Source organism: Abramis brama (genome assembly GCF_963993115.1).
Source record: "Abramis brama genome assembly, chromosome: 19".
Taxonomy (NCBI): Eukaryota; Metazoa; Chordata; class Actinopteri; order Cypriniformes; family Leuciscidae; genus Abramis; species Abramis brama.
The window spans coordinates 20,693,299-20,720,250 of NC_139981.1; the positions used below are offsets into that span (position 1 = coordinate 20,693,299).

General features: G+C 36.8%; 2 protein-coding genes across 4 annotated transcripts in view; both read right to left on the reverse strand.

Annotated features, from left to right (window-relative positions):
• Positions 1 to 21: 21 nt before the first annotated feature.
• On the reverse strand, positions 22 to 8,969 carry cdkl1 (cyclin dependent kinase like 1 (CDC2 related kinase)). 2 transcript variants are annotated; one of them, XM_084092242.1, is made up of 10 exons: positions 8,535 to 8,969; positions 7,802 to 7,971; positions 5,116 to 5,237; positions 3,851 to 3,923; positions 2,673 to 2,763; positions 2,389 to 2,589; positions 2,212 to 2,294; positions 2,067 to 2,123; positions 1,833 to 1,988; positions 22 to 916 (listed from the first exon to the last, which is right to left on the reverse strand). In XM_084092242.1, the coding sequence occupies exons 2-10, from the start codon at positions 7,967 to 7,969 to the stop codon at positions 815 to 817; spliced, it is 1,053 nt and encodes a 350-aa protein (XP_083948368.1). In that variant the 5' UTR covers positions 7,970 to 7,971; positions 8,535 to 8,969; the 3' UTR covers positions 22 to 814. The 2 variants fall into 2 exon arrangements, with proteins under 2 accessions (XP_083948368.1, XP_083948369.1); XM_084092243.1 differs by having other exon boundaries at positions 7,802 to 8,022; positions 8,535 to 8,954.
• Positions 8,970 to 9,639: 670 nt separating this feature from the next.
• The window catches only part of map4k5 (mitogen-activated protein kinase kinase kinase kinase 5), a 33,030-nt gene continuing 15,717 nt past the window's right edge, over positions 9,640 to 26,952 (reverse strand). The window contains exons 5-33 of one of the 2 annotated variants that reach the window (XM_084092345.1): positions 26,755 to 26,819; positions 26,598 to 26,653; positions 26,111 to 26,158; positions 25,967 to 26,009; positions 25,814 to 25,886; positions 24,417 to 24,548; positions 24,130 to 24,192; positions 23,918 to 23,999; positions 23,277 to 23,396; positions 21,781 to 21,859; positions 21,166 to 21,224; positions 20,550 to 20,617; positions 19,865 to 19,909; positions 19,619 to 19,661; positions 19,302 to 19,518; positions 18,605 to 18,690; positions 18,458 to 18,499; positions 18,222 to 18,306; positions 17,625 to 17,704; positions 17,469 to 17,529; positions 16,926 to 17,040; positions 16,090 to 16,148; positions 15,887 to 15,990; positions 15,591 to 15,768; positions 15,403 to 15,471; positions 15,197 to 15,289; positions 15,024 to 15,094; positions 12,896 to 12,951; positions 9,640 to 10,563 (exon numbers count right to left, since the gene is read on the reverse strand). In XM_084092345.1, coding sequence (XP_083948471.1) covers positions 10,476 to 10,563; positions 12,896 to 12,951; positions 15,024 to 15,094; positions 15,197 to 15,289; positions 15,403 to 15,471; positions 15,591 to 15,768; positions 15,887 to 15,990; positions 16,090 to 16,148; positions 16,926 to 17,040; positions 17,469 to 17,529; positions 17,625 to 17,704; positions 18,222 to 18,306; positions 18,458 to 18,499; positions 18,605 to 18,690; positions 19,302 to 19,518; positions 19,619 to 19,661; positions 19,865 to 19,909; positions 20,550 to 20,617; positions 21,166 to 21,224; positions 21,781 to 21,859; positions 23,277 to 23,396; positions 23,918 to 23,999; positions 24,130 to 24,192; positions 24,417 to 24,548; positions 25,814 to 25,886; positions 25,967 to 26,009; positions 26,111 to 26,158; positions 26,598 to 26,653; positions 26,755 to 26,819 — 2,380 coding nt within the window. In that variant the 3' untranslated portion in view covers positions 9,640 to 10,475. Of the gene's footprint in view, positions 10,564 to 12,895; positions 12,952 to 15,023; positions 15,095 to 15,196; positions 15,290 to 15,402; positions 15,472 to 15,590; positions 15,769 to 15,886; positions 15,991 to 16,089; positions 16,149 to 16,925; positions 17,044 to 17,468; positions 17,530 to 17,624; positions 17,705 to 18,221; positions 18,307 to 18,457; positions 18,500 to 18,604; positions 18,691 to 19,301; positions 19,519 to 19,618; positions 19,662 to 19,864; positions 19,910 to 20,549; positions 20,618 to 21,165; positions 21,225 to 21,780; positions 21,860 to 23,276; positions 23,397 to 23,917; positions 24,000 to 24,129; positions 24,193 to 24,416; positions 24,549 to 25,813; positions 25,887 to 25,966; positions 26,010 to 26,110; positions 26,159 to 26,597; positions 26,654 to 26,754; positions 26,820 to 26,952 lie in introns of both variants that reach the window. The other variant, XM_084092344.1, reaches the window with a different exon arrangement.

Here is a 26,952-nt window from a genome sequence, read left to right on the forward strand (position 1 = left end):
AAAGCTATAGAAACAAATATATGTTGCAGAAAGATCTTTAATGATTTAGTCTGAAAACAAACAAAAACGATTTGATTTTACATCTATACATCTCAACTCAAAAAAACACGTTCGCGAATCATGTCTCTCGAATTTGGCATTTGGTGCGAGACAGTGGCTCAATTAGTAGCACCAGTCGTAAAGGCAACAATAAAGATCATTATGTCCACAATGGGGTAGTAAATGTTGTCAAACAAAACGCAGGGTTATGTCCAGGAACACACAGAAAGAGTCACAGATTTCTCTACAAGTTCTACACATCCTCAAATTTCATTTCTGTGTTCATTTCTTAAATATTTTGGCTAATTTGCTTTCAGCAACTCACAATTCCGTTTTACACTTTTTACGAAAAAATGCATTCTGCAGAATTACAAAGTCTTTCTCCACAGAGAAGTCTGCAGATTCTGTTTTGCACCTGGTTACGTTTCTACAAATTATTGTCATATATACACACTTCAAACATACATGAAGCATCATTAGCGTTTATAATTAAGAAAAATATCTAGAGGTTAAAAAAAACCTGTCCCACAGAGCAAACTCTTCTACAGCACTGATGTCAGTTTCTAATCAAACTATCAAGCACAGCACAACATCTGATTTTAATGCTATTATTATTGCTGTTGTCATTTTACATATTACAGAAATGCCTCTGTGAGTCTTTGCTTTGGCAGTGTGACATCATTGTTCTACAGGCAGAGCAGAGCCCTTTGTCTATCTCACACACCAGCTGGGAGGTGGACGCTCGGTTCTCGGGTTCCTGATGAGTCGGCGTCCATCATATGTTGGGCAGATGACAGTTGAATTTGCGCAGGTTGTTGTAGTATTTTCTGTTCTCCACGGCTGGGAAGACGGTACTGCTGGCCAACTGAGGCAGATACTACACAGACAGAGAACGGGCATTTGAAATATTTAAATAAACCAGGGATTTCTATGAGAGTGAGAGTGGGGATGGGCAGTATGACAAAATGTAATTTTAAATCAACGGTTTATTTCACAATATAGTTATTTTTGGGTGAAAAGAAAGAAAGAAATATTCCCAAAAGAGTTCACAAGTTTGGTCTTTTTAAAAATGTTTTTGAAAGAAGTCTCTTTATGTCCACCAAGATTTGATCAGAAATACAGTAATATAATTTTTAATATAATTACAATTTAAGATAACAGATATTATTTTGGTAATATATTATAAAATGTAATTTATTCCTGTGATAGTAAAGCAGAATTCTCCGCATTTTAATAATGTCTAAGTTAATACTTGTTTAAAACAATAACTTTAGCAAAGTTACTATATATAAAACTATATTCGGTTTATTTTTGTTCAATAAATATACTGTCATTAAAATGTTAAAATAAAATTATATTTTAAAAATACAGAAACAAAGTTATTTTAAAAGTAAAAAATCTGAAAGCATTGAAGGAGGTACCATAATAATTTAATATAGATTTACAGAAGTAACAATAAATTATTAATGATTAATATCATATTTTTTAAATATGATGGTTTCATTATAAATATGGTGATTATCTCTAAGGTGGACAACCAACTTAATGTATGATATTTACCATCTGGTTTCTTTAATTAGCTTGAACAAAACAGAAAATCATTAAGAAGACCTTTGTCTCAAAATACTGGATATATTTTTTTGGTTTTCTCATTTTCTACTTAAATCTACAAAATGTAAAAAAAACCATCAAATACTAGATCAATGAATTCAACAGCTCGAACTATCAACGCACACTATAAAGGGTCATACGGCCCAGCCCTAGGTGTGAGTGTTGTAGTCATGGCAACAGACCCCAGGAGGCAGGTGTTTGCGTGGCTGGCGTATGCGTCTCTTTCGGTCCAGTTCACGTGTCGCACTCTCATTCTCCTCTCGCAGACTGTCAAAGTATGGCTGTTCTAGTAACTGCTCACAGGACAACCTTTCAGCCGGATCCATCCGCAGACAACCCTAAGACAGACAGAGAGGTGCTGGTACTGGTTCTGAGTGCATAATAGACTTAGTGTGTACTTCGTGTGTTTAACTGACCTTCATGAGGCTCAGTGCCTGGTACGACAGGTTTGGATACCTCAGTTCAAGAGGCTCCTGTGCATAAGACACATGTAGAGTGCGTTTACTTTCTAGACCTCTAGAAATGAACTTATGCTGAATGAAAAGTTAATAATCATCGTACCGTCTCCTGTGGTTCAGGGACACAAACTCCACTAAAGAACTGGTTAGTGCTGAACACCTGCTGGTGTCGAGGAATCAACTCGCCTATGAACACAACAACACGAAAAAAAAATGCATTCATGTCATGCATCTATTCACACATAATATAAAGAGCTAGAGTCACATGTGTGTCTTTTACCCAGAGTTTTCCTAATCAGATACAGCTGGTCTACATCAGATTTGCCCGGCCATAAGGGGGCGCCAGAGAGCAGCTCTGCAAACACACACCCCACTGCCCAGACGTCCACTGGCGGGCCGTACTGTGTGTCTCCCACTAACAGTTCTGGAGCTCTGTACCACCGCGTCGCTACATAATCCGTGTAATAATCACATGGACCCGCTGAAAAAAAGAGTGAGCCATTAGATGAATGAAACGGTGAAGGTGCAGAGTGTGTGTGGTTTAAGTGTATGGACTGCACGCACTGAGGATCCTGGCAAAGCCAAAGTCGCAGAGTTTGATGACCTGATGCTTGGTGATGAGAATATTTTCAGGCTTCACGTCTCTGTGGATACACTGAAACACACATTTTTAAATCAATCTGAGTCTCTTAAAACAGTGGTTCTCAACTCTGGTCCTGGGGACCCACCGCTCAGCACATTTTGTATGTCTCTCTTATCTGACACACACACTTCAGTTTGTGGAGATCTTTTCTAAAAAGCTCATGATACCCAACTTAATATATGGGTAAATAAAGAAGACATACAACATGTGTAGAGCGGTGCCCAGGACCAGAGTTGAGAACCACTGCCTTAATATTGTTTTTAGATCAGATGTTTTAAGACGAATTACTAATATTAAACTGACTGAAAACTGGTGGAACCACTTAAATAGGTGCAATTCTGGAGTGGCTGGATCTGGATCCCGCCTCTTCTGGTAATTAATGTTATTATGCTGCGTTCACGCCATGTCGTAATTACCGTAAATAAAACGGTAAAACAGCGCTGCTTCAAGTCGAACACACCTTAAATCTGCAGTGGTCAGGTGGTACAGCGGCCACGTGGGACAAGTCATAGCTCTCAGTAAATTTCTACTTCTAGTACCACATGAATTATGGTAATTATGACATGGCTTGGACGCGTACCTTTATAACATCATCATCACTTCACTATTATTATCATACTTGACTGTTCATGAAACAAATATACAGTTCAAGGCAAATGATGTTGGAGGTCTACTAAAACAAGTGTCAGATACAATTACATAGGTGCCGCATCCAGATTTTTTAAATTTGTTATTACATTATACTAGATTTGTAATTGCTTTTTAAAAAATAAATAAATAAAAAGCGTTTATTTGTAGACTAAATGAACAAAATATATAATATACATTTTTAATGAATAACATTTTTAATAATTTGTAAATGTCAGTTAACATTATTGACTTACAATATGAATTTTATTAAAGAAAATATTTTTTAACATTACAAAATTTGAAAAATTAAAAAGCTAATTATTTAACTTTAGAAACAATATTATGTCTTTATAATATGGCACTTTTCTTAACCAGTATAAATGCAGCTGCCTTTATATTTTATACCTTTTTAAATTAACTCTGAGAAAATAATACTGTTGAGAAGATAAGAGTGGGAGAGAGCGGTTACGTTTTGTTTGTGGCAGAAGTTCACAGCCTGAAGTGTCTGCCAGATGATGCTTTTAACCATGTGCTCTGGAACACTGAGTGAACACACACACACAAAAGCATCACAATACAGTTACAGGAACACAAACCTCATTTTCTACTTTAAAGGGATCATTCACCCAAAAATTTAAATTCTGTCATTAATTACTCTCCCTCATGCCGTTCCAAACCCGTAAGACTTTCATTCATCTTTGGAACACAAATGAAGATATTTTTGATGAAATCTCAGTGCTTTCTGTCCCTCTGTTGACAGTCTACACAACTACTACTACGCTTCAAAAAGTTCATAAAGAGATCGTAAAACGAATCCATATGAATGGAGCGGTTTAGTCCAAATTTTCTGAAGAGACTTGATCACTTTTATATGATGAACAGATTTCCTTTAGGCTTTTATTCACATATAAACTGATCAGCGAACATAAACAGAAGCTCAACCGAACCTGCTTGACGTGCGAGAACAAACCTCATTGGTTCTTGCAGAAGCTCAAACTGCTGTGTAACACAAGACTGAACCGCAATGGTTCTCGTACGTCAAGCAAACATGCTTGAGTTTCCGTTTACCACAACTGATGTGTGTGTTGATGAATGTGTATATGTGAATAAAAGCCTAAATTCAATCTGTTCATCATATAAAGTGATCATGTCTCTTCAGAAAATTTTGACTTAACCGCTCAATTCATATGGATTAGTTTTACGATCTTTTTATGAACTTTTTGAATCGTCAAAGTGTCAGTTACGTAGACAATGGAGGGACAGAAATCTCAGATTTCATCAAAAAGATCTTCATTTGTCTACCGAAGATGAACGGAAGTCTTACATGTTTGGAACGACATGAGGGTGAGTAATTAATGACAGAATTTTCATTTTTGAGTGAACTATCCCATTTACTATTCATTCTTCTCTGCCCCTTCTGTCTATCTCAACCCTCCTTCTGAACTCCACACTAACCCTATAGGTTCAGTGTGTATGTGCATGTACAAGTGATCTTTTTGTATGAGCTTTGTTGGTTCTTGACTCGTAAATCAAGAGGACGGCAGAAAGAGTTAAATGTTGTTAAATGTTTAACAGCGTCTTAGTCAGGTGCACCACAGAGGGCAAATGCATCCTGCTGTAAACATTCCACTAAAGACATGCTGGGTGTCATAGCAACAAAAACAATATGTCTGTTAGTGTGAGAAACACAGAGCTGTTTTATAGGTGTGTCTGCGTGTGTGTGTGTGTTCTCACCCTCGTGGGTATCTGTCCAGCTCATTTAGGACAGTGTGGTCGCAGTACTCAAACACCAGGTGCAGTTTTCTCTTTCTTCTGAACACCTCCATCAGATTCACCAGGTTTGGATGTTTCAGTTGCTACACACACAATGTAAAGCACAAATCAGGATATATATGTGGAGGAAATATATCCAAAACGTCCAAGACTGCAAGTGAAAATGCTTCTTATCTAATTCTAATTTAATCAAGTTTTTCCAAACATCTTAGTATTTAGTTTGCCCTCCTTTCTTTAAAAATGAATGCCACAAGTTGGTGTAAAACGTGATGATAATGTTCTCCAGCATTAGAGATGAACATCTTGTGCTTCAATGGAAGAAAAAACATATGATAGTCTGTACAGAAGAGTTCACATAGACAATGTCACAAATCTAGTGACCAAATACTGCATATACTTGCACAGCTCAAATGATAAAACGTCCATATTTACAATGCTGTCTGAGACTTTTGGACCCTACCTAGGGGCAGATTTACTAAACAGGGCAAATCAGCGTGAGAGCGCAATTCCAAAACAGCGCCGATGGGAGTGGAAAGTTCTGCACATTAAAGCTACACTGTGTAGGATTTTCTCCCATCTAGCGGTGAAATTGTATATGACTACCAACTGAATATTACTTTCTAGCCCCTCCCATTCCGAGGGCGTTTTAACTCCTACGGTGGCCGTATTAATTCAAATATGCCGGCAGTCGCGAGTAATCTCCCCCTCGCATTCGTCACGGTGCCACTGAGTGTAAAAACGCGAAAGGCGAAGCTTGAATTTCCAGGTATGTCCCTCTTTGGCTAATGTATTTTCAAGATGGAGGCGCAACATGGCTGCCGCCATTCGAGCGACTCGCCCGTATGTACCGGTATTCTAAATGGCAGATTCTACGCTTACGAGAATACTTGATTAGTTGGTAGAAGTAATTACACATTAATGAGCACATATCATTTTGAAAGAACAAAGTGTTTTTTGCTAAGAATCAACTTAAAAAATTACACAGTGTAGCTTGTAAGAACACTGACGCAATCAGATCGTTTCCTAAATGACCAACGCAATCTACCAGTTAGTGTCTGGTTTAAGACGTACTTTTTTGGACGGTTAATAATGTACACGGTAAACACCAGTACATTGACGAGCGCAAACCTTAGTAAATCACCTTGCGTTATTCATTTAAACACTATCATCCGATAAAGTTTGCGCCTGAAAAGGAAACTCCTACAAACGCCGCAAAAAGATCGGTCCACGCCTTTTCAGCGCTAATTTTTCATTGCGTATCTTTAGTAAATCCTTCCTTACAGTACTTTTTTAATGCCAAAAGAGGGTTTGCGCTGGCGCAAGATGTTAGTAAATCTGCCCCTTAATGTATAGGCCTACATTTGATTAAAGGGATAATTCACCCCAAAACGAAAATTGTCATAATTTACGGTGGCCTAGCCCTCATGTTGTTCCAAACCTGTATGAGTTTCCTTCTTCTGCTCAACACAAAAGAAGATATTTTAAACCTTGTTGGTAACCAAACCAGCACCCATTGGTTTTATTTCCTACTATGGAAGTCAATGGCTACCCTAAACTGTGTGGTTACCAACGTTTAAAATATCTTCTTTTGTGTTGAGTAGGAGGAGGAAACTCATACAGGTTTGGAAAAAAGTATGACAATTTTCATTTTTGGGTGAACTATCCCTTTAAGTGTGTGTTTACATGTTAAACAAGCAGCTTCATGTCTTATTAGATGCATTTCATTAAAACACACACAATGACAAACACACCCCATATCAGTGTTGTTATTGTAACTAAACCTATTAAAAAAATCTTGTTTGGTAATTGAAATAAAGCTAAAATAAAATAAATATAATATAAATGAGTTTAACTACTGTACTAAATTATTAATTATTAAAACTAAAATTGAAATAAAAATAAAGCTAAATAGAATATTTTGTTTAAAAAAAAAAAGACAAGCACATAAATGACAAACTAAAAATAAAATGAAAACTGAAAATATAATATAAAAAGCTTTAGGTCACCATCCACCCCAGCTGCATTAAACATACACATTAACTTACTTATGAACTTAGAATAAACTGGCACTACGTTTAGAGAAAAACAAAACCACACATTTTTACAGCCCAAAGTCAAATAAATGGACCAAAATCTGTGGTACAGTATAATTGCCTGCTATCATGACTGACCAAATAATAAAAATACCCTCAATGAAGGGGAAGGGAACAACAAGAATATTCATCCATCCATCCCTTCATGCATAACAGAGTGAAATTAATTGGTAAGCCAGTGTTGGCTGACATGTCAGATCTTCAAAGGGCCACAGCTTTGCTCTCAGCTCAAAGGAAAGAGTTTGGAAATCACACAAGAGCTCCAGACACTGATTACTGAAACATCCTACTGCCACATGCTGACTAATGAGACAAAAATACTGCTAATACTATTCTTCAAGTGTACAAATGGTGATAGTAAATCTTAAACCAGCCTAAATAGATTTGCTGGTTTTTTGGCTAGTTTTAAAGGGGTTCTGGGCATTTAATAACTGGCCATCCTAAGAAACCAGCTTGCCCAGGCTGGGGAACCATCTTAAACCAGCTAAGACCAGCAAACCACTTAGGCTGGTTTAAACTGGGATTATTCGCGCAGGGTCAGACTGAGCATTTACCTTCAGCATGCGGATTTCTCTGAGCGCTATTTTCTTAATGATTGGATCATCCTCAGATTCTACAAACTTCTTGATGGCGACGATCTGTCCGGTGTCTTTATTCCTGCATTTGAACACGACGCCGTACGAGCCTTCACCAATCTTACTGATCTTCTCATACTTCTCCATCTCTGTGACACCAGCAGAACACACTTAAGATACTGTTTCACCTTGATGTTGATCTAAATGTGAAAAAAAAAAAAAAAAACTGGAGCCAAATATGAGGCTTGTAAATGACACATACAGGGATATTAGGTTAAAAAAAATGCAGTAACATTTTTAAGGTGTCCCTGTTACAGTGTAATTACAAAAATAAGTACAACTAAGTACATGTAACTTGTAACAACAAGGACATTTTAAAATAAAGAGTTACCAAAATAGTGTTCTGGGCCCCTTGCCTTTATAAAAAATAACACTTAGAAATTGTTGTGAGCCCCTTGAAGGAAGAGACACCAAACTTAATTCCTCACACTATTTTTTTTCAGGCAAACATCAGCTGGCCACTGAATTTTATTTCTGAAATAATTTCTTGGAAGTTTATATGACCATATGTATTTTGAGTAACTGAAGTCTTACTGTTATGTAACATGATTGTGGTCAAGATCAGTTCTAGTTACCAAGAGGAATTATATATATAAAAAAAAAAAAAAACTACAATACACATCTTATTATGTAATAGAGAGAGAGAGCTTACCTTCCAATGTCTCATCCAAATATTTGATTTACGATTCAAAAATAAAAGCGTACACAAAGCGCAACTTCCTGAGATCGAAATGTGTCACAAAAGCGGAGAAGTTTGTGTTGAGTGAATCTGACGACAGATGCAGCCGTGTGTCCTCGTACAACAAGAATGTGTTTGAGTTCGCATGGAGAAGAAAACACGCTATTTACAAGCGGCCGGTCGCCGTAGGAACCGAGGCGAAACTCCGCCTCCACTCTGCGCGCGCTTCAGTCTGCACAGCAACACGATAAAAGCTCGAAACAATCCGCAAAAGCTGACCTCAGATCAGTCATTTACGAGCCGAGAGCAGTGGGACCGTAAATCCCTTCATCCGAGGACAAATCAAATACAACGCAGTCTGACTGTTTTCAACCTCCACATACCCACCAGTGCGAGCGAGCGCGTGGTGACGTGCACGCAGATAAAAGTTTGTTAAAGGGATAGTTCACCCTAAAATGAAAATTCTGTCACCATTTACTCACCCTCATGTTGTTTCAAACCTGTATAAATGTCTTTGTTCGGCTAAACACAAAGGAAGATATTTTGAAGAATGTTTGAAACCAAACGGTTGATGACATTGACTTCCATTGAATATTTTTGTTTTCCATATCATGGAAGTCAATGGTGCCCCACAACTGTTTGGTTACCCATATTCTTCAAAATATGTACTTTTGTGTTCAGCAGAAGAAACTCATACAGTTTTTGGAACCACTTGAGCATGAGTAAATGACAGAATTTTCATTTTTGGATGAACTATCCCCTTCAAACACTGTCTCGCACACACACACCCGCAAGAGATTTTGTTTGTTATTGAGTAAAGTGTAAGAACAAACTCCCTTAGTTGATCACACACTACACTATAAACTTGTAAAAAGTACTTCTGGGTATATCAGTGTACTTGAATTAATTAGAACGCCAACAAAAATAGAACCCTGCCCATTACAAACAATAATCAGCCCACACAAAAAAATTGTTTTCCTAGTGAGCATGTAAAAACATGTTGGTTTTAAGAGGCTTTCGCTATATTTGTGTGGAGATTTATCTGAAATGACTTTCACAAATAATCAAAAACATCCCAAAGTGTTAAAAACTGCCTTTTTATTACAAAAGCTACATACATAAACCTAAAGCAACGGAAACACTTGAGATATCACAGTAACCTCGCATCTCCCATGTTTTGTCATTTTTAAATATAAAAAGATCATGTACAAAAGTGCTTACATGGTGCAAGTATTGAATTAAAGTTGCTTTTAAAAGAGATAACTGATATTTTAAAATATTACTCAGCTGGAGAAAATAAGAGCTAAAAAAAAACAAGGATAAAATGACCTGCAGCAGAAAAATATTCACTCAGTAACATGAGGGCGAGATGCTTCACTCACACGACTCTGCTGAATAAATAACACTCACTCACTCTCCCAAAACTCTCCCCATTAGCTGGCATGAAAACCTGACATTTTAAATCCACATTAACACAAAACCTCCCAAGTTAGTTACGTTTAATAAAAACCATTCCCTTATATGGCACTTTTTGAGCAGCAACGCTCTTTGCTCAATGATCTAATCTTTGCAGCTTTAATGTTTTTTTAAATGTTTAGAATGATTACATTTAACAGGGTTAAAAAAAATTAGTACTGAATACTGAACACTAGTGCTTGCAGTTCTGGAGACTGCTTGCTTGATTTGCACAAATCTGACTGGCTGCTGTAGAACTGCATGATATTTGATTTTGATATTTGATTTTGTTGAGAAGTCCGGGGGTTTCTGGCGCTGGGCGGTGTATGACATAAGGCTGCAGTGAGATTTAGCACTAAACACAGTCTGCTCATCAGCTCAGCTGTGGTTGTCCTGCATCGGTGCCGTTCCTGCAACGGCTCCAGGTGCAGCGTGCCTGAATGGCTGAAGGAGGTGGAGCTAATAACTGTTCTCATGTCCAGCCAGGATGTAGAGGTTGCTGAGAGCGGTAGGGTTATCCGTAGGCCGGCTCTCCAAAACAACCACCCTAAAATGCACAGAAGCCCACAAATATTAACACACACACTTGTCAGAAGCAACACGTATCATATACAGGAGATGTGTGTAAAAGGGTGGAAGAAAGCCATGATTATGCGAACGTAGAGGGGTTGCGTGAGGATGGTGGTGTCCTCAGCAGCAGGCGACAGATGAAATTACAGCACACAGACACCAGCCTGGCACTACCAGTGTAAATAAAATATGGAGATCTCAGAGGGAGAGTGAAAGAGAGAGACAGAATGTGCTAAAGAGGGTCTTGGGGTGGTAACGAGGCCATTGTGTATGTGGTGTCAATTAGGGATGCAACAATACAGTTAGCCCACGGTTCAATAGATATCTCGGGTTTTGGTTCTGATGGCTTGGCACATCAGTGTTTTTAGTTATTCTATGCTTAGGCAACAGAACCAGTAAGAGGTTAAGGAGAAAAGTGACTTTTATTGCAATACTCTTTCTATATTTTACTTAAAAGCAAAAGAAAAACCACCTGTACACATCCCTAGTATATTGTATAATATACAATTCACCTACGATAATGTTGCGCGTTTTGATCGAGATTTGCGCGGTCGAGATTTGTGTTCAGTTCTAGTGTTTTTTTAAATGCAAGAAGTGCCTGCTCTTGTTTTTTTGCTGAGGCAACTTGCCTGTAGATTTTTTTATTGCATTTTTTTATTAATCACAACTGTCATTACAGGGCTCAACAATAAGGATGACCTTGACTGCCCTTTCTTACATTTGTTGATATTGTACATTGTTTTTTTTTTGCCTTGTAAACTAAAACAAAATAGTTATTATGAGATATATATATATATATATATATATATGAGGAGTTTAGATGCAAAAGCCTCTAAGTGCCATCTGAAATTTTCTTCTAGAATGATCATTTTTATCAAGCTCGTATATTTAAGTTCAATAATTTCACTTAAATGGCAATGCAAATTACCTATTAATTGTCATTTAAGCTTTATAAAAATGATCATTCTAGAAGAAAATTTCAGATGGCACTTAGAGGCTTTTGCATCTGAACTCTTATATATATATGTGTGTGCTGTCAATAGATTAAAAAAATTAACTAGATTAATAAATAAAAAAATCACGATTAAAAAAAACTTATGTTTTAACTTTTTAATATATTTTATAATGTAATAATTTCACAATTAATCTCCAAATTAATGTAGAAACATCTTTTTATGAATGAAGGCCAGTATGTCTTTTTTTTTTCTTCCAATTTTAAACATTAAGTATAGCAATTCAACATTACAGTGGCTTTAAAAAATATAACAACTTTTAAATTAAGTGACCTCAAAACAATTCTCTCATAAACCCATAATAAATGTCATACTTACCTGTGCCCATCCTACCTGTCTAACAGGTAGGAAATATACAGAAATTCAAAAAAAAATTGAGTAATTTTCCCTGTTACCTTTGATTAGCATTAATGACAGACAGCATTAGTGGCTGCTGTCACTTTAAGACCTGCCACTGCTGCACATGATGCGGATCTGAACATGCATCCTATTTTCTCACAACTCTTTACATTCATTTAAGACTTTATTTAACCCTTTTAAGACTGCTCTTATGAGGATACTAGACAAAACAGACATTTCGGCATAACTGTTTGTGTTATTGGTCATTCAAGCGCGAAAGAGAACTCGATTCTGGCGTCCTGTTCTTTCGCACGATACTGGCGTGCGTCTTTCTGTGCGTCGTGTGTGTGTGTTAGGGCATTCATAGACAGCGCGTTTTCTTTTGTCTTGTCACACTTTAATGGTTTAAAAGCATTTGCATGAATAAGAGCATGATCATTATATAATGTAAGGCTAGCTAAAGGATGACAGAAAAAACGGTTAAAATATTTTTAGAGCGTTAAAACTGAAATAAATGAAATTGCATGCGTTAACTTTGACAGCACTAATATATATCAAAAATTCCTCATTCTTTTGTGGCAATGTTCACAAGAGACTACTGGCTCAACTGGGACAGCAGAACAAAGTGTCCTCATTGAGCCTAGGTGTTAAATTGACAGACCTTATTTAACCCCGTACGTCACACAAAGCTCAGGTCCCCCCCAATAAACCTGACCCAGGGCTTCCCTCACTATAGAAACAAGCCCAGCCGGGACACCATGTTCTCCCTGTTGGCTTTTTTCCTCCACATGTCTCTATTTCTGTCCACTGCGTGCGTGGAAGACAAAAGACTACATGCAGAGTTTCTGGGAAGATGTGAGGAGCGGAGAGTAATGTTTCCAGGAGAAAAGAATTAGAGGGAAAAAGGTGATGATGTAAGGCAAGAGAGAGATAGAAATGATTTGATCTGGTTCTAACCTGTCTGATCCCAGGAGTCTGAAAACTCTGCTTGGGTCCGAAATCTCCTGTGTCACCTGCAGGCGAGTGGAAATATTCTTTAATAAACAAACGAAATGCCCCTATTATAACACTGTTGTACAGTTATGCATATCAAAACAAAACAAAACAAAAGAGATTGTAATAAAATGTACTTTTCCTTACATTTGAAAATGAATAAATATATATATTTATAATAAATAACTGTAATGCTCCTGGGAATTCAACAACAAACCTACAAAGATTTTTTTTTTTTTAAATAAACAGTAAATAGAGACGTGTCAGAAAGGTACAAACAATCATATAACAATGAACTAGTTATATTAATGATTGTTTTTAAACACGAATAATGTGTATACATTTTTTTTCCAGGTCTGTTTCTTTCTAGCTCTGTGATCTTTGTCAGAATACAATGTGGACCAGGACTAAATAACGATAGTCAAAGACCACAGCAAACTACCGGGCAAAATTGTGTTGTTGAAAAAACAAAAAAAACAAGTTGCATTTTATTATTTATTACATTCAGAAATAATGTAAAATACCAGTGCATAGCATAGCTTAAAGTGGTGTTCATATAAACAATATTTATTATAAATGCCAAGCCTAAATTAATTTATGAAAGGAAAGTAACAGTGGCCAGAGACATAACTGTACAGTGCACACACCTCTACCGGCAGTTCGAGAACTCTTCCTGTCCACAATCAGCTCATTTAGTCTTCATTTCATTAAGCGTTGTTTCACCTTTTCGCACCCATTTCTCACTTACACACCAAATTTGCGTTGTGCTGCACGGTTTGCAGTTTTTATTTGCATATGGTACAACAGTCAGTTTAAACTGAGCAGTGTAACTTATTCTGTTATTCTGTAACTGCATTATAGTGTTATGATGAGGAGGCTGCAATGTCACATTAGCAATGCTACAACAGATTTGTTTTTCGTGCATATTTGTGCCTCACTACTCCCATCTGAAAAACTTTAAACAATGGCTGAAAATATCACACGTGTCATGTTCCAAAACAACAATGAGTGGCAAAGCAGGTGCACAATCTGGCAGGCTGTAAAGCTCACCCCACACACACACACACACACACACACACACACACACACACACACACACACACACACACACTGACACAATCTTTTGAGGGGTGTAGGTGCTGAGGGCTTTTCAGTGGAGTCAGAGAGGAGAAAAACAGCTGAATAATTTAATCTATTACTCTGGCCAGCTGGAGTTTTTTGATTGTACATGAATTTTACATCATCCATCACACCCTGTCATCTGTGTCTCACACACACTCACACACTATCATATGTCATAAAGACAGTGCTTCACCTCCAGAAGACCTTTGGTCTTTTATTGTTACATGCTATAGAGCCATGAAACATGAAACATCATCTCACACACGATACAAATACAAATGTGCACACACACACACACACACAGACATTAAAGAGCTTGTGATCAAAACAGAGCAAGCAACATTAATATCATGGGTTTGAATGCATGAACAGATAAAATAAATACATACTAATCACGCAATGTAAGTTGCTTTGGATAAAAGCATCTGCCAAATGCATAAATTATTAATTTATTTTTTATTATATAAGTTTTATTATATAAACCTACCAATCAAAAGTTTGGGGTCAGCAAGTTATTTTTGAAAGAATTATATTCTATTTTTATTACCAAGGTTGCATTTATTTGGCAAAAAACAAACAACAAAAAACAGTAAAATAAATTTTTTGCATCATAACTCATTCTTCAGTGTCACATGATCCTTCAGAAATCATTCTAATATGCTGATTTGATGCTCAAGAAACATTTATTATTATTTTCAAAGCTGAAATGGTTGTGTTGCATTTTGTGATACATTTTCTCAGGATTCTTTGAGGAGTAGAAAGTTCAAAAAACAGCAATTTTTTAAATAGAAATCATGTCTGATTAAGTTTGATCTATGTAATGCATCCTTGCGAGTCTTTTGAATCCCCAAACCCCAAACAATAGTGTAATTTCTTTAATTTTATTTGACAGTTTACTACAGCTTGCTGAAACCTATCAGTCTTGTTTCAAGGTGTTTAAGAGAGACAGAGTGCTATTATGTGTGTTTACCTCATTTGATTTGAAGTTCTTCCCCTGCATCCCATGTTTCCAAAAGGCCAGAACACTGTCCTGGAGACACACTGGCACAAACACACACATATTACGCACACACATCAAACACATACTAAATAACAGTCTAAAAGCATATCTCAGCTGGATGAAAGCAGAGGTGAATCTCTCACCTACGGAGTCGACACAGAAATCAAAGCTCAGCTCAGATGCCAGTTTCTTATTAGACTTCAGCTTTCCATGCAAGTTCACTATTTTTACGTTCTCTAAACACACATAAGAACAGAGGAAAGACATCATTGGAAATCTTCAATAGCTAATGTATTTGCTACGTTTGTGAAAAAAGGTTCATCAACGTGTGCTAAAAGTTGTCACTTACTGTCCAGGCACACAAGTACGGTGTCTCTCTCTAACTGTGTCACATGGACTGTATCAACCTGGTTACCACCTACACCCAGATAAATACACATCAAGAATTTTGCTTACTAGGCCCATTTGACAGTTCTCACCAGCAAGGTATAGGAACAGAGCAAAGTGTGTGCGTTTGTGTTTGTGTGTAAGCTATACCTGAGCCGACCTCAGTGAACCAGGACGAGCAGGAATTGAGGTTGATGGTCTGGAAGCGAACCAGCTGTCCGGGCTCTATGCCCTGACTGACCGCCACACACACCAGAGGATACTCCTGCTCAGGGACCACCAGCATCTCAAACACACGCAGCGGACTGGGCAACGGGAAATCAAAGTGCTGTAAGAGAGAGAGAGAGAGAGAGAGAGAGAGAGAGATTTAAAATCTTCTTAATACAATATGCCATCTTTTTTCTTTATTCAGTCTTGATTTAATACAACTTTCCTTCGTGTCTAACCTTAATAAGCATGAATCTCTGCATGGGTTCGTACCACTGCAGCAAAACAATCCCTGACTGCAAAGCTCCGCAGAGATACTTGTGACCCGTGTACGGATTCCGCACTGACAGAGAGAGAAAGAGAGCAGGAGGTCAAACTCAATCCGAGTGTGTGTGTGTGTGTGTGTTTGGGTGTGTACTAGAGCGTATGTTTAAAGCTTTACCGATGCAACACTTGTGGCATCCCTTGGTGTCAGGAATCTTGGTGGTGAGAGCAAATCTCCTGTAAAGCAGACACCAGTGTTCTTATTGTTAAATAAAATATAAATATTAGATGGAAAAAGTAGACATTAGACATGTTGCCTTAGAAACTAAGTGAAATATGATAAGTGCTAAAATTGAAAACAGAAATGAATATAAATATACTTTAAAAAAAAAAAAAAAATATATATATATATATATATATATATATATATATTATCTTTATTTTAATCTATAAATATATACTATACTGCATACATACATACAAAAATGAATAATAAATAAATAAATAAAATTATAAAAATATAATTGTATAAGTCTATATATAAGATTCCATTTGTTAACATTAGTTAACTGCAATAATTAGCATGAACTAACAATGAAAAATACTTCTAACGCATTCAGTAATCTTAGTTAATCTTAATTTCAATATTTACTAATACATTATTAAAATCAAAAGTTCCATCTGTTAATATAATTTAATGGACCTAAGCTTAAATGAACTAGCAAAGAACAGCTGTATTTTTATGAACCAACGCTAACAAAGATGAACTATTACTAAAGATTAAAGATCAAGTACTGTAACAAATTTTTTTCACTTAAATATTTTAATACATAAAATGTATTACACAATTTTTGCTTCTTGGGTTTAAAACAAGCCAAAATCAAGTTTTATAACACTGTCTTTAGAAAACCTAAAGGCTAACAACATTCACAGAGTTTCTTTATGTTATATTGCTAATAGATCATGGCAAATATGCAGTAAAATGTTGTGCAGAAACTGTGTGTGTGTGTGTACCTGGGCAGTATCCTGTCAGGGAATCTGTGGGTGTGGAATTGAGTGGCCAGTCCAGGTTTCCTGAGCTGTTCAAACAGCCCAATCAGATTATGGGTATACAACTGAAACGTCTTCCCTTTGAACGAGAGATACCACGCATAAAATACGTACAATACACAGGGTATGACTACACACAGGATATGAAATAATTCATCAGTTGTGCTCGTGAGAATGGAAATAATGCCCCACAGAAATGAATAGTCATTACTCCCTGCACATAGAAAAGCTGAGCTGTAGTTACGCAAGTTGAACCAAAATCAGAATCAGAGTAAGAATGAGACTAGAAATGATGTGATGAGCATGTGAGCGTGTGCCATAGAAGACAGAGGTTTGACATTTTACCTTCTGATTATGGTGATTTAGGCATTAGAGGAGCCAGCAAAGCAGTAAAATCAGCCGTGAACACAGAGAGAGACAGAAAGACAGACAGGGATCATGTAGGAACTGCAGAGAATCTCAGTAACAGAAAGACAGAAGAGTTGCTCCCACATCACTCTCACTCACCTGATAATGACATCAGATTATTATTGATTATGTACAGCCATGTGCATCTCCGTGGAAACAACTGAAACACATCCACACAGCAGTTTATGAGTTCATGGACCAGCTGGTCTTTTTGGGGTCGAGGGTAAAGGTGAGTCGCAAGAGTTTAGACAGTACCTGCTCCATGGTGGCTTCATGTAGCTCGTTCAGGTTCAGAGTGTAGATACCGTCTTCAGTGCCAAATATCAGATACTGGTCTAAAAAAAAACAACCAAACACAATTAGTAATGTTCACAGCCTGATTTTTTTTTAAAGAAATTAATTATTTAATTCAGTATTAAATTTATCAAAAGTGACAGTAATGGCTGCTAAAAATTCAGCTTTGCCATTATAGGAATAAATTACATTTTAAACTATATTAAAATAGATAACAGTTACTTTCAATTGTAATAATATTTCACAAAATAGTTTTTACTTTATTTGTATAAATAAATCAGCCTTGGTGAACATAAGAGACTTCTTTCAAAAACATATCAAATGTTTAGACCTTAAAAATCAACCCTATCCTTTTTAATTTAATAACACTAAATTTAACAAAAGTTTTACCAAATCTCAAAATCAATATAATTTTCATACTGTACATTATAATGTTGTGATGCCTACATTCCTTTGTAGCATTTAAAACTGATTTACTTAATATAAATGGATTTACTTAATATAAACAAAATATTATCAGATGTAGTATCAGCCATATATCGGTTATCAGGAGTTTACCTTTGGTATCTGGGTGAATCCATGAAGTGGCACAGTTAATTTTAAGAGGACAACCATCAAACACCTTTGAGAAACAAGCTCCCATCTACAGACACACAGACAGGTAATATGTGAGATTATGGCAGTTATAATAACACAGAATTCAAATAAAGGACTGAGCAGACAGCTGTTGTATATTGAGATGGGCAGATATTAGCATTTAATCAGCATAAGGTATGTGTGATGATGTCACTCACCAGGACTTTGGGAGTGGGCGGTAGGCCGTTAATAGCAGGTTTCTATAAAAAGAAACAGAAAAAATGAGTAGAGGAGCCAGCCACATTCTCTTCTTGCGTCACACTCCTCTCAACAGGACACACACCCACAAAGACTCACACACTTACTGGGAAATCTTTTCTCTCTTTCCTCAGGGGACGACCGGGAGTTGATTTTGACACATCTCCGTTCACACTTCCGTCTGAATCTTCCTCTACATAGAGTGAGAGAGAAATTTGAAAGGTTTAATTATTTATTACAACTCTCTGGAATATGTCATTCTGATTGGTCAACTTCAGTTGTCAAATATTGTTGAGTACTGACACTGTATAATTCAGCACTGTATAATTCAACAAGGGATTCTGATCCCACTGTTGATTTATTGTGCAATAATATGCAACTGAACGTACAATACCGTTCAAAAGTTTGGGGACGGTAAGACTTTTTTGTAATTGTCTGCATAAAATAGATTAAAAGGGTTAGGGTTACAAAAGATAAACGCTTTTTCTTTTTTTCTTTTGAACTATAAAAATTTTTTTTTATATGTTTCCACAAAAATATCAAGCAGCACAACTGCTTTTAAAATGAATCATAATAGTAAGAAATGTTTCTTGAGCAGCAAATCAGCATATTAGAATGATTTCTGAAGGATCATGTGACACTAAAGACTGGAGTAATGGAATTACTCAGGAATAAATTACATTTTAAAATATATTAAAATAGAAAACAGTTAGAAAACACTTCTTTATAGCCCCCAACACACCTATATGAGAGTAGTACACAAACAGCAGCCCTGCATAAACATGATTGTATGTGAGGTCTTACCGTGGTCTGCGGTGTGTGAGAGCAATCCTGGGCTGCTGATGCTCACAGACAGGTAGTCTGAGTTGGTGTGTTCTGTGTTACTTCCTCTCTCAGGTGTGCTTTGCCTGCGAGCCACTGGTACCGGCCCGTTATCAGAACCCGGGAACCTCCGCACGGTCTGGCAGCCTTCGATCAAAGCAAACTCGTCAGATACACTGCTCGACCGGGCCTGAGAGGGCTGATGGGAAAGAGGATTGCAAAAACAAATGGGAATTTAAAAAAACATGCCAACAAATACAAATATAGCCATGTACGCTTATACACAAACTCATAGTTACCTTAGGAGGCAGAGGTGGCGGCACTCCCTGTTTAAGAGTCGAACTGAGAGGGGAGATGAAACACAGAGAGAGTGACTAAGTTGCTCTTTGTTTGTGATTGAATATTAATTATTTGTATTTTCACAGCACATATTTACTCAATACTAGTTTAACAGAATATGTTGCTTTATAACCCCAAGTGAGCAAGCCCAAGAAGAAAATTAACTCTTTAAGGCAATGTTTAATGATTAAAAGTGGCACACTTACAGATCAACGTCCTCAAAAGCATCTTCTAATGGAGCCAAATGCCCTCTTCAGAGACAGACAGAGAGAGAGAAACAGACAGAAAGGGCTACTTAGTACACAGTTGGAAAAAAAACTGAACCCCAGGTGTTTCCAGGGAGAGATGAATCTGCAATTTTTGTGTGGTGTAATCAGGGCACAAAATTAACCTTTCGCCACACCTGCCAATGGTGGATGGAAATTGAAAATTTGGATGCCAATGGAAAACGTATCACTCATAAATAAATTATTTACACCATGCATTCATTTTCATTAAGAATTTTTACTACTAAAACCCCATTTTTATCTCATTTGGGCTCTTGGTGAGTGTTAATTTTAAACCCTGCGTGGAAGTTTCTATGGATCCGTTATATAACAGCTACACAAACCAATTCTTTACCGTATAAACAACTCTTCCTCAACGCTCTTCAGAAGACTCCTTCAGCAGAGGAGTGCACAAAGGGATAGAGGAAAGGAAAACGGGGAAAAAGAAAGAAAACAACAGAACAGTCAAAGTAGAGGGAATGCAGGCAGAGCTCATGTGAGATGCTGCTGAAAGAAGGAAGTGCGTACAGAGATGACACAGACAGTACAGGGAAGTGACTGCTGGAGGCGCGTTCATGCAGACAAGTCGGTTCATAAAGTCATTCAGAGGACTTTTAATGGTTACCTGGAGGTGATGGGACCCTCGGTAAACGGGCTCCAGGGGGAGGAGAAATCATTGTCTTTAGTGACATCCTGGAAAAAAAAAGAAACAAAGAAATGTTTGATATAGAGACTCATTTAAATACATGTCAGTCAGGTTTCAATGCACACCTGACTTGTGCAAATAATCGAATCATGCAGATTTCTGCATGGAACATGTTTGGTTTCAAGCGTACTAAAGGACGACACTATAAGCTTACTGAAGTGCAGGATTATTCTGGAGTTTGTGTATGTATGTATATATAGTTCATGTATACATTTAAATATATACACACACGCACCACTACCATTAAAAGTTTGGGGTCGGTTTTTATTGGTTTTGAAAGAAGTCTCTTTTTTCCAGGATGTTTTGATAAAGAGAAAATGTAAAATATCAGCATTTATTTGAAATAGAAATATGTTGTAACGTTGTAAATGTATTTACTGTCTCTTTTGATCAATTAAATGCATTCTAGCTGAATAAAAGTATTAACTTCTTTCATTTGAAAAAACAAAACAAAATATCTTACTGACCCAAATTTTCAAACAGTAGTGTATATTAATATTAGTGATGTGTGGACAATCTGTGATATTTCTCTCACCATCTCGGCACTCGCTTCAGTCTCTTTCCTCAGGGGAGGCTCAAACTTAAGCTTGTCAACTGAAATACAGAGACAAGAGAAAAATCTTTAATGCATACTAGTGTATTTACCCAGCATGACACTGAGATGAAAAATGTCACCATAACTTATCTGCACTCATCTTTAACATTCTGTTCATTCTGTTCTACTGGAATGCTTTTGCACAAGAGTTGCTTCACAAGGTTCGAGTTGAAGCCCTCACATGTAGTACCATGTTCCACCACAGGGAGGCTCAAGGCTTGCAGTTCTATCTGAAGTTGAACTAAGCAGCTAAAACTCTCTTCAAGAACCGAGTGAGACCAAGTGAAGGCACTTATGATTGTGGTCTGTGGTCTCACGTTCACAAATAAAGGTCAAACACATGTCGACTTCTGAGCAACGACGTGGTAGACTGTAATAAATATTGGCCATAACCCACATTCTAAACATAAAAGAAAACAGCATTTTCTAGAATCTAAATAATTCTGTTTAGGACATCCTCAGAGGGAGGTTGGTTTATCTTTTAAGGACAATAACATTATTTTTCATGACATCTGGAAACTCAATCATCATCATGATTGACAAACGCTCACGTACAGTTGATCTGTGACTGGGTTCTTTCAGCACGAGAGCTCCTGTTGTGGGACGAGCGGATGGTGTGGCGCTCTGCAAGCGGCTGCGAACCAGAGAAAGAAACGTGGTAAAAATATGTATACCACACACAATTGTTCGCACACATTTACCATAGGGTGGGTTGCACCAATAAGGATTACATTTAGTTTAAATCTAATTCAGGATTTGTTGAACTGGGTTTTATTTTAAATCCAGTTGTGTTGAACATGATGGATTCGCCATTGTAAATAAACAGCAACAATGTTAAGACTCTATTTCCTCCTTTATTGACCACTAGAAACTCTCTCTCTGACATAAGTAGCTTTTGCCAATAAAGGAAATAAACTTGTAAAATGTCAGCTGTCTTTATAAACTGCTATGCAGAGAGACATTTAGAATAAAGGGTTGATCAAGCAGGTAGTGAAAACATTGTGGCAGTGTGTACAGATTTCATAAGCCTGGAAATATATTTATAGTATCAATTATTGGAGTAATAACTTATGACAAAACAACCGAGATAAGAAAAAAACAACTGGCATTCACAGAGTGACTTAGTCTCAAAATTGTTTATAGCAAATCAAACCAGTGACTAAATGGAAAACTTTGTCACATTGTTTCTCTTAGTAGGATGAAAATAATCTGTTGTTTAAACTGTGATTAAATTATAGAAAGCAATCAAAGAACGCTCCGTTTACAATCGCTGGAGCTGTCAATCAAACAGTGCAAGTTTATCAGTGACTCTCGCCAAAACTCACGTTATAATCAACAAAATCACTTATTTACATCGTGTATGCACTGTTAGTTATGATGAAGGCATTCGTGAGTGTAGAAATCGAGTTGTAATGATGAGATCACTGCATTCATGCGCTCAACTCTGTGATTGGCTACAATGCTCATCACTGCAACCTTTCATGCCACGATATAAATATAAAACTATAGATCTAAATATAATTATATAATCATATAGTATAGTATAATTCTATAATCAATAGTTAACCTTGAGAGCTATAATAGTAAAAATGTGCTAAAAGTTTTCGAGAGATTTCATACTAGCTAATAGCCATTTCAAATGCAAAGATGTTAGCCAATCACAGCAGTGGCCGTTTTCACTGAAGTCTCATACAGACACCTTTAAACAGAGCATTCAAATCAGAGGATAAAATCAGGGAAGGAAAAATGCCTTTTATTTCCAAATCATGACCATTTTTGATGTAAAAATCATACTAACATTATAAGTGCACCCCAAGAAATATTAAAAAATGATAAAACAATGCAGTTCATGACAGTTATGGACTTTAACATTAAAGTTATGGAACAACAGGATTAAAGTTAATCTACCTTAAATATAAATTAACTCCAGGATCAAAATGATGGTTTAAATGTAAACCTGCTTATTTTTAAAGAAGGTTTAAAGGTTGGTGCAACAGAATTATTAGATAAACCTTGATTTAATCTAGATTTAATCTTAAAATGTGTTTTACCTCCAAGTCATCTTCATCTCCTTGGCTGAAGTGAGACTGATGATTATCCGGGTTGTTCATCTTATCGAGTAGCTCTAAAGCTAACCGTCGAGTCAAACCTGTCTGAGCCACAAATAAGTGCTGCACACAAACACAGAGACAACGTAGTGAGTGGCTGCTTGTGATGTGGCCTCTGTAATATTCATATTCAGTAATAATTCTATTTCAAATAAATGCTGTTCTTCTGAACTTTCTATTCATCAAAGATCTTGTAGTAATATTTCACAATATTACTTTTTTTAAACTGTATTTTCAATCAAATGAATGGAGCTTTGTTAAGCATAAGAGATTTTTTAAGATATAGAGGTCAGTGCACAATTCTCTATATTATATGTGACAGAGTTTATTGCTGTGTCCCAATTCACTTAATTATACTATGCCCTAAAAGTATGTACTGTGTTTGTGAAGAAAAAGTACTTTTGAGTGTGTAGCTGTCACCGTTTTAACTAATTTTGAATACCATTTAGGATGGATAGTATGCGAACTGGGATGCAGCACGTATTTCATTGCATGTACACATAACATTTCCACTAAATGAGTTAAACAGATGAACTGTGTGGAACCATAAATGGATAAAATGGAGCTTCAGAGGAAATCTTTACCGAAAGCAGCTTCTCAGCTGATGGTCTCTTCTTCGGATTTTTAGTAAGAGAAATCTTAACAAAATTATGGAAGGCTGTAGACCTGTGGAAAAGCAAGACAGATGAGACAGACAGAAAGGTAAAGAGATGATTTACGTTCAGAATACAAACGCTATATTTCTGTATTGCTCAAATACGCAAACATGAGCATAAAACAGGCCAGAGAGACTCACCATTTGGTCTTGTCCTTTAACTTGGGAGGCTGAAAGTTGCTTTTAGACATCAGAAATAAAGCCCTGCACATTCACACAAAAAGTGAGATAAAAAGAGATCAAAGATTTTAAAAAAAATTACATAATTATTATAATGAGGATGTGGTGGTAGTTTAATGGCTCTAATTATTTCTGTGTATAATTAAGTTATTGAGATTCACAATAACTCTGAGGCCTGGAGCAAATGCCTTGGTTTAAAACATATCTGCACATTGGCAACAAGTGTGTGTGTGTGTGTGTGTGTGTACCTCATCGGATGGAGGTCAAACATGGGTGGCTGTAGCTCTGCCAGTTCTATGGATGTGATTCCAACAGCCCAGATATCACACAGATGATTATAACCCCCATTCTTCTCCACTGCCGCCACCTCTGGAGCCATCCTACACACACAAACACAGACCAGACACGACATTACAGGCGCTGTAAGCAATTTTTTAATAACTTTGTTGAAAAGTGGATTGGACCGAGCAACAAAACACTTGTAGCCAATCAGCAGTAAGGGACGTATAGGAGAGAGAGCTCAGTGCACAAGACAGACATTAGCAGAATGACTGAAGAAAGAGAGAGATCAGGGAGAAAATACAAAAGAGGAAAAGACCAGGGGAATATAACTTTAAAAAGAATGGTTACGATCAGGCAAGAAGTAGGACCCTCGAGAGGTAGAGACATGAAAACGGACGTTGATGTTGCTTTATTTCTTCTCAATATGTGAGTAACATTGGTTTTGCTGTGTTTCACAGAACTAAGATATGCTTTCTTTTGCTTTAATACACTTGTGTGTCATCTTCACTTGTTTGTTAATTTGCATTATTATTATTATTATTATTATTATTATAAGCCTGGAACGTCTAAACCACCTCCACCGCCCGTTTCAAGAATCGGCTCCCAAAGTTTGTCCGAAAAGTGAGATAACACTCCTAATATATATACACAACATTAATAGCAAGGTTATGAAATTGTTTAGATATGAACAAATGTCTGTGACTTTTTGAGATTTTAACTTTTTGAAATTATTTTTCCAGGCCTTAAAAACAATTTTACGACTGCCTTAAATTTCCAGGTTTTCTATGTATGACAACTGTCTGTGTTTCTAACATTACGGTGAACATAACATAACGTCTGGTTCTGCCTGTGTGCTCATTTCCCAAAGATCATCGTGAACTGAAATAGACTATTCCTCTTTTTATCTGTTATTCATTAGGAAAAGACACAAAGTTCCGACTCAAAACGGTTCCGTTCACAGAAACTTGTAGAGCTGCATTCTTGTCTTGTAATCTGTACCTCACGTGCACTTAGTGTGTCTATCCTCGTTCATCCGCCTGTGTTGGCACAAGTTGCCCACCCCAGATTCCAAGAAATCCCAAGGGAGCCGTTCTATCCTAAATGAGGCATTTATTGCCACGTTTCATAGTCTTTTGGAAGACTTTGAATGTTTTATCATTTCACAGTCTAAACTGCATCTAAATGTGCTCTACTGTTCTTATGGCAGATTTCCATTTTACATTCTGGATTATGAGACTCTACCCTTGTTTTCTAGATGTTTATTATGATGTCGTTTCATTTTTTAATATCCTTTCCAGACTTTTTAAATGTACTTTCAAATGTAGGTTCATCACAAATCATATACAGACAGAATGGGGCTCACCAGTAAGGCGTCCCAATAAAGGATTTCCTTTTTGCCATGGTGGCTGTTATTTTAGCGGCAACTCCAAAGTCCGCTGCAAAAAGGGGAGAAATTTGTTTAGTCAAATTCAGTAACACGCAACCACACACAGCAATTTTATTGTGAATCTCTCACCTAATTTGACATCTCCATTGTCTGTGAGCAGAATATTCGCCCCCTATTGCACAATGAGCTTAGAGTTATTAACAAGCAGGGGAAAATATGTAATGTGAAACAGGAAGAAACCAAAAAGATACATTGATTATAACGCTGTATTACCTTGATGTCTCTGTGCATCTTTCCTTTGCAGTGCAGATAACCCAGACCCTAAACACATACACACACTTGAATCATCTCAAGATGTTTAAAGGATTAATTTAATAAAGACTCTCTACAGCATTAAGGCCAGTTCACACCAAGAACGATAACTATAACGATAACTATATTAGTGTCCACATTAGTGGACGACATAGTTATGTTTATTCTAAGCGTGCGCTTCAGTTATTTCATTTGCCACTTTAAAAGCTTGAGCTCTTTAAAGCAGAATGGATTCTGAATGGCAGTAAAAAAAAAAAATCGTTCATTAGCTGGGAAAAATCGTTCTAAACGTGATTTCAATGATATCGTTGCTCTGTGCCGTTGTGGTGTGGACTCTGCTATTGTTTTATATTTCTTTCTTTTTTTTAGAACTATATCTTTTATGTTATCGTTATCGTCCTTGGTGTGAACAGGCCTTTAGACCATGGTAGTGTTTGAAGGATCTTACCTGTAACGTCTCTCTGCAGACATAGGCGATCTGAAGCTCAGAGAGTGGACCTGTAACTGCACATGTACACAAACACACATGTTCAGTGGTGTCATACAGGATAAAAATAGAGGGTGTCAATTCAACATGGAGATTTTTAAACACACAACCATTTTACCATGATAAATGTCTTGTAAGGATCCTCCACCACAGTATTCCATACAAATCCACAATTTTTCACGGCTAAAGAGAGACAGAGAGATATCTTTACAAAACGTATATAAACTCAAATTTGAGGGATTTAAATAAATACATCACAATATAGGCACATCTAAATACATCATAATTTAGGTATCTAAAATAAATCCATTTATAG

Coding starts and splice junctions, on each gene's coding strand:
- cdkl1 (XM_084092242.1), bottom strand. CDS start 7,969: ATGGAGAAGTATGAGAAGATCAGTAAGATTGGTGAAGGCTCGTACGGC. Junction 5,238..7,801: donor GAGAAATCCGCATGCTGAAG/GTAAATGCTCAG, acceptor TTGTGTGTGTAG/CAACTGAAACATCCAAACCT. Junction 3,924..5,115: donor CTGGACAGATACCCACGAGG/GTGAGAACACAC, acceptor GTGTTCACTCAG/TGTTCCAGAGCACATGGTTA.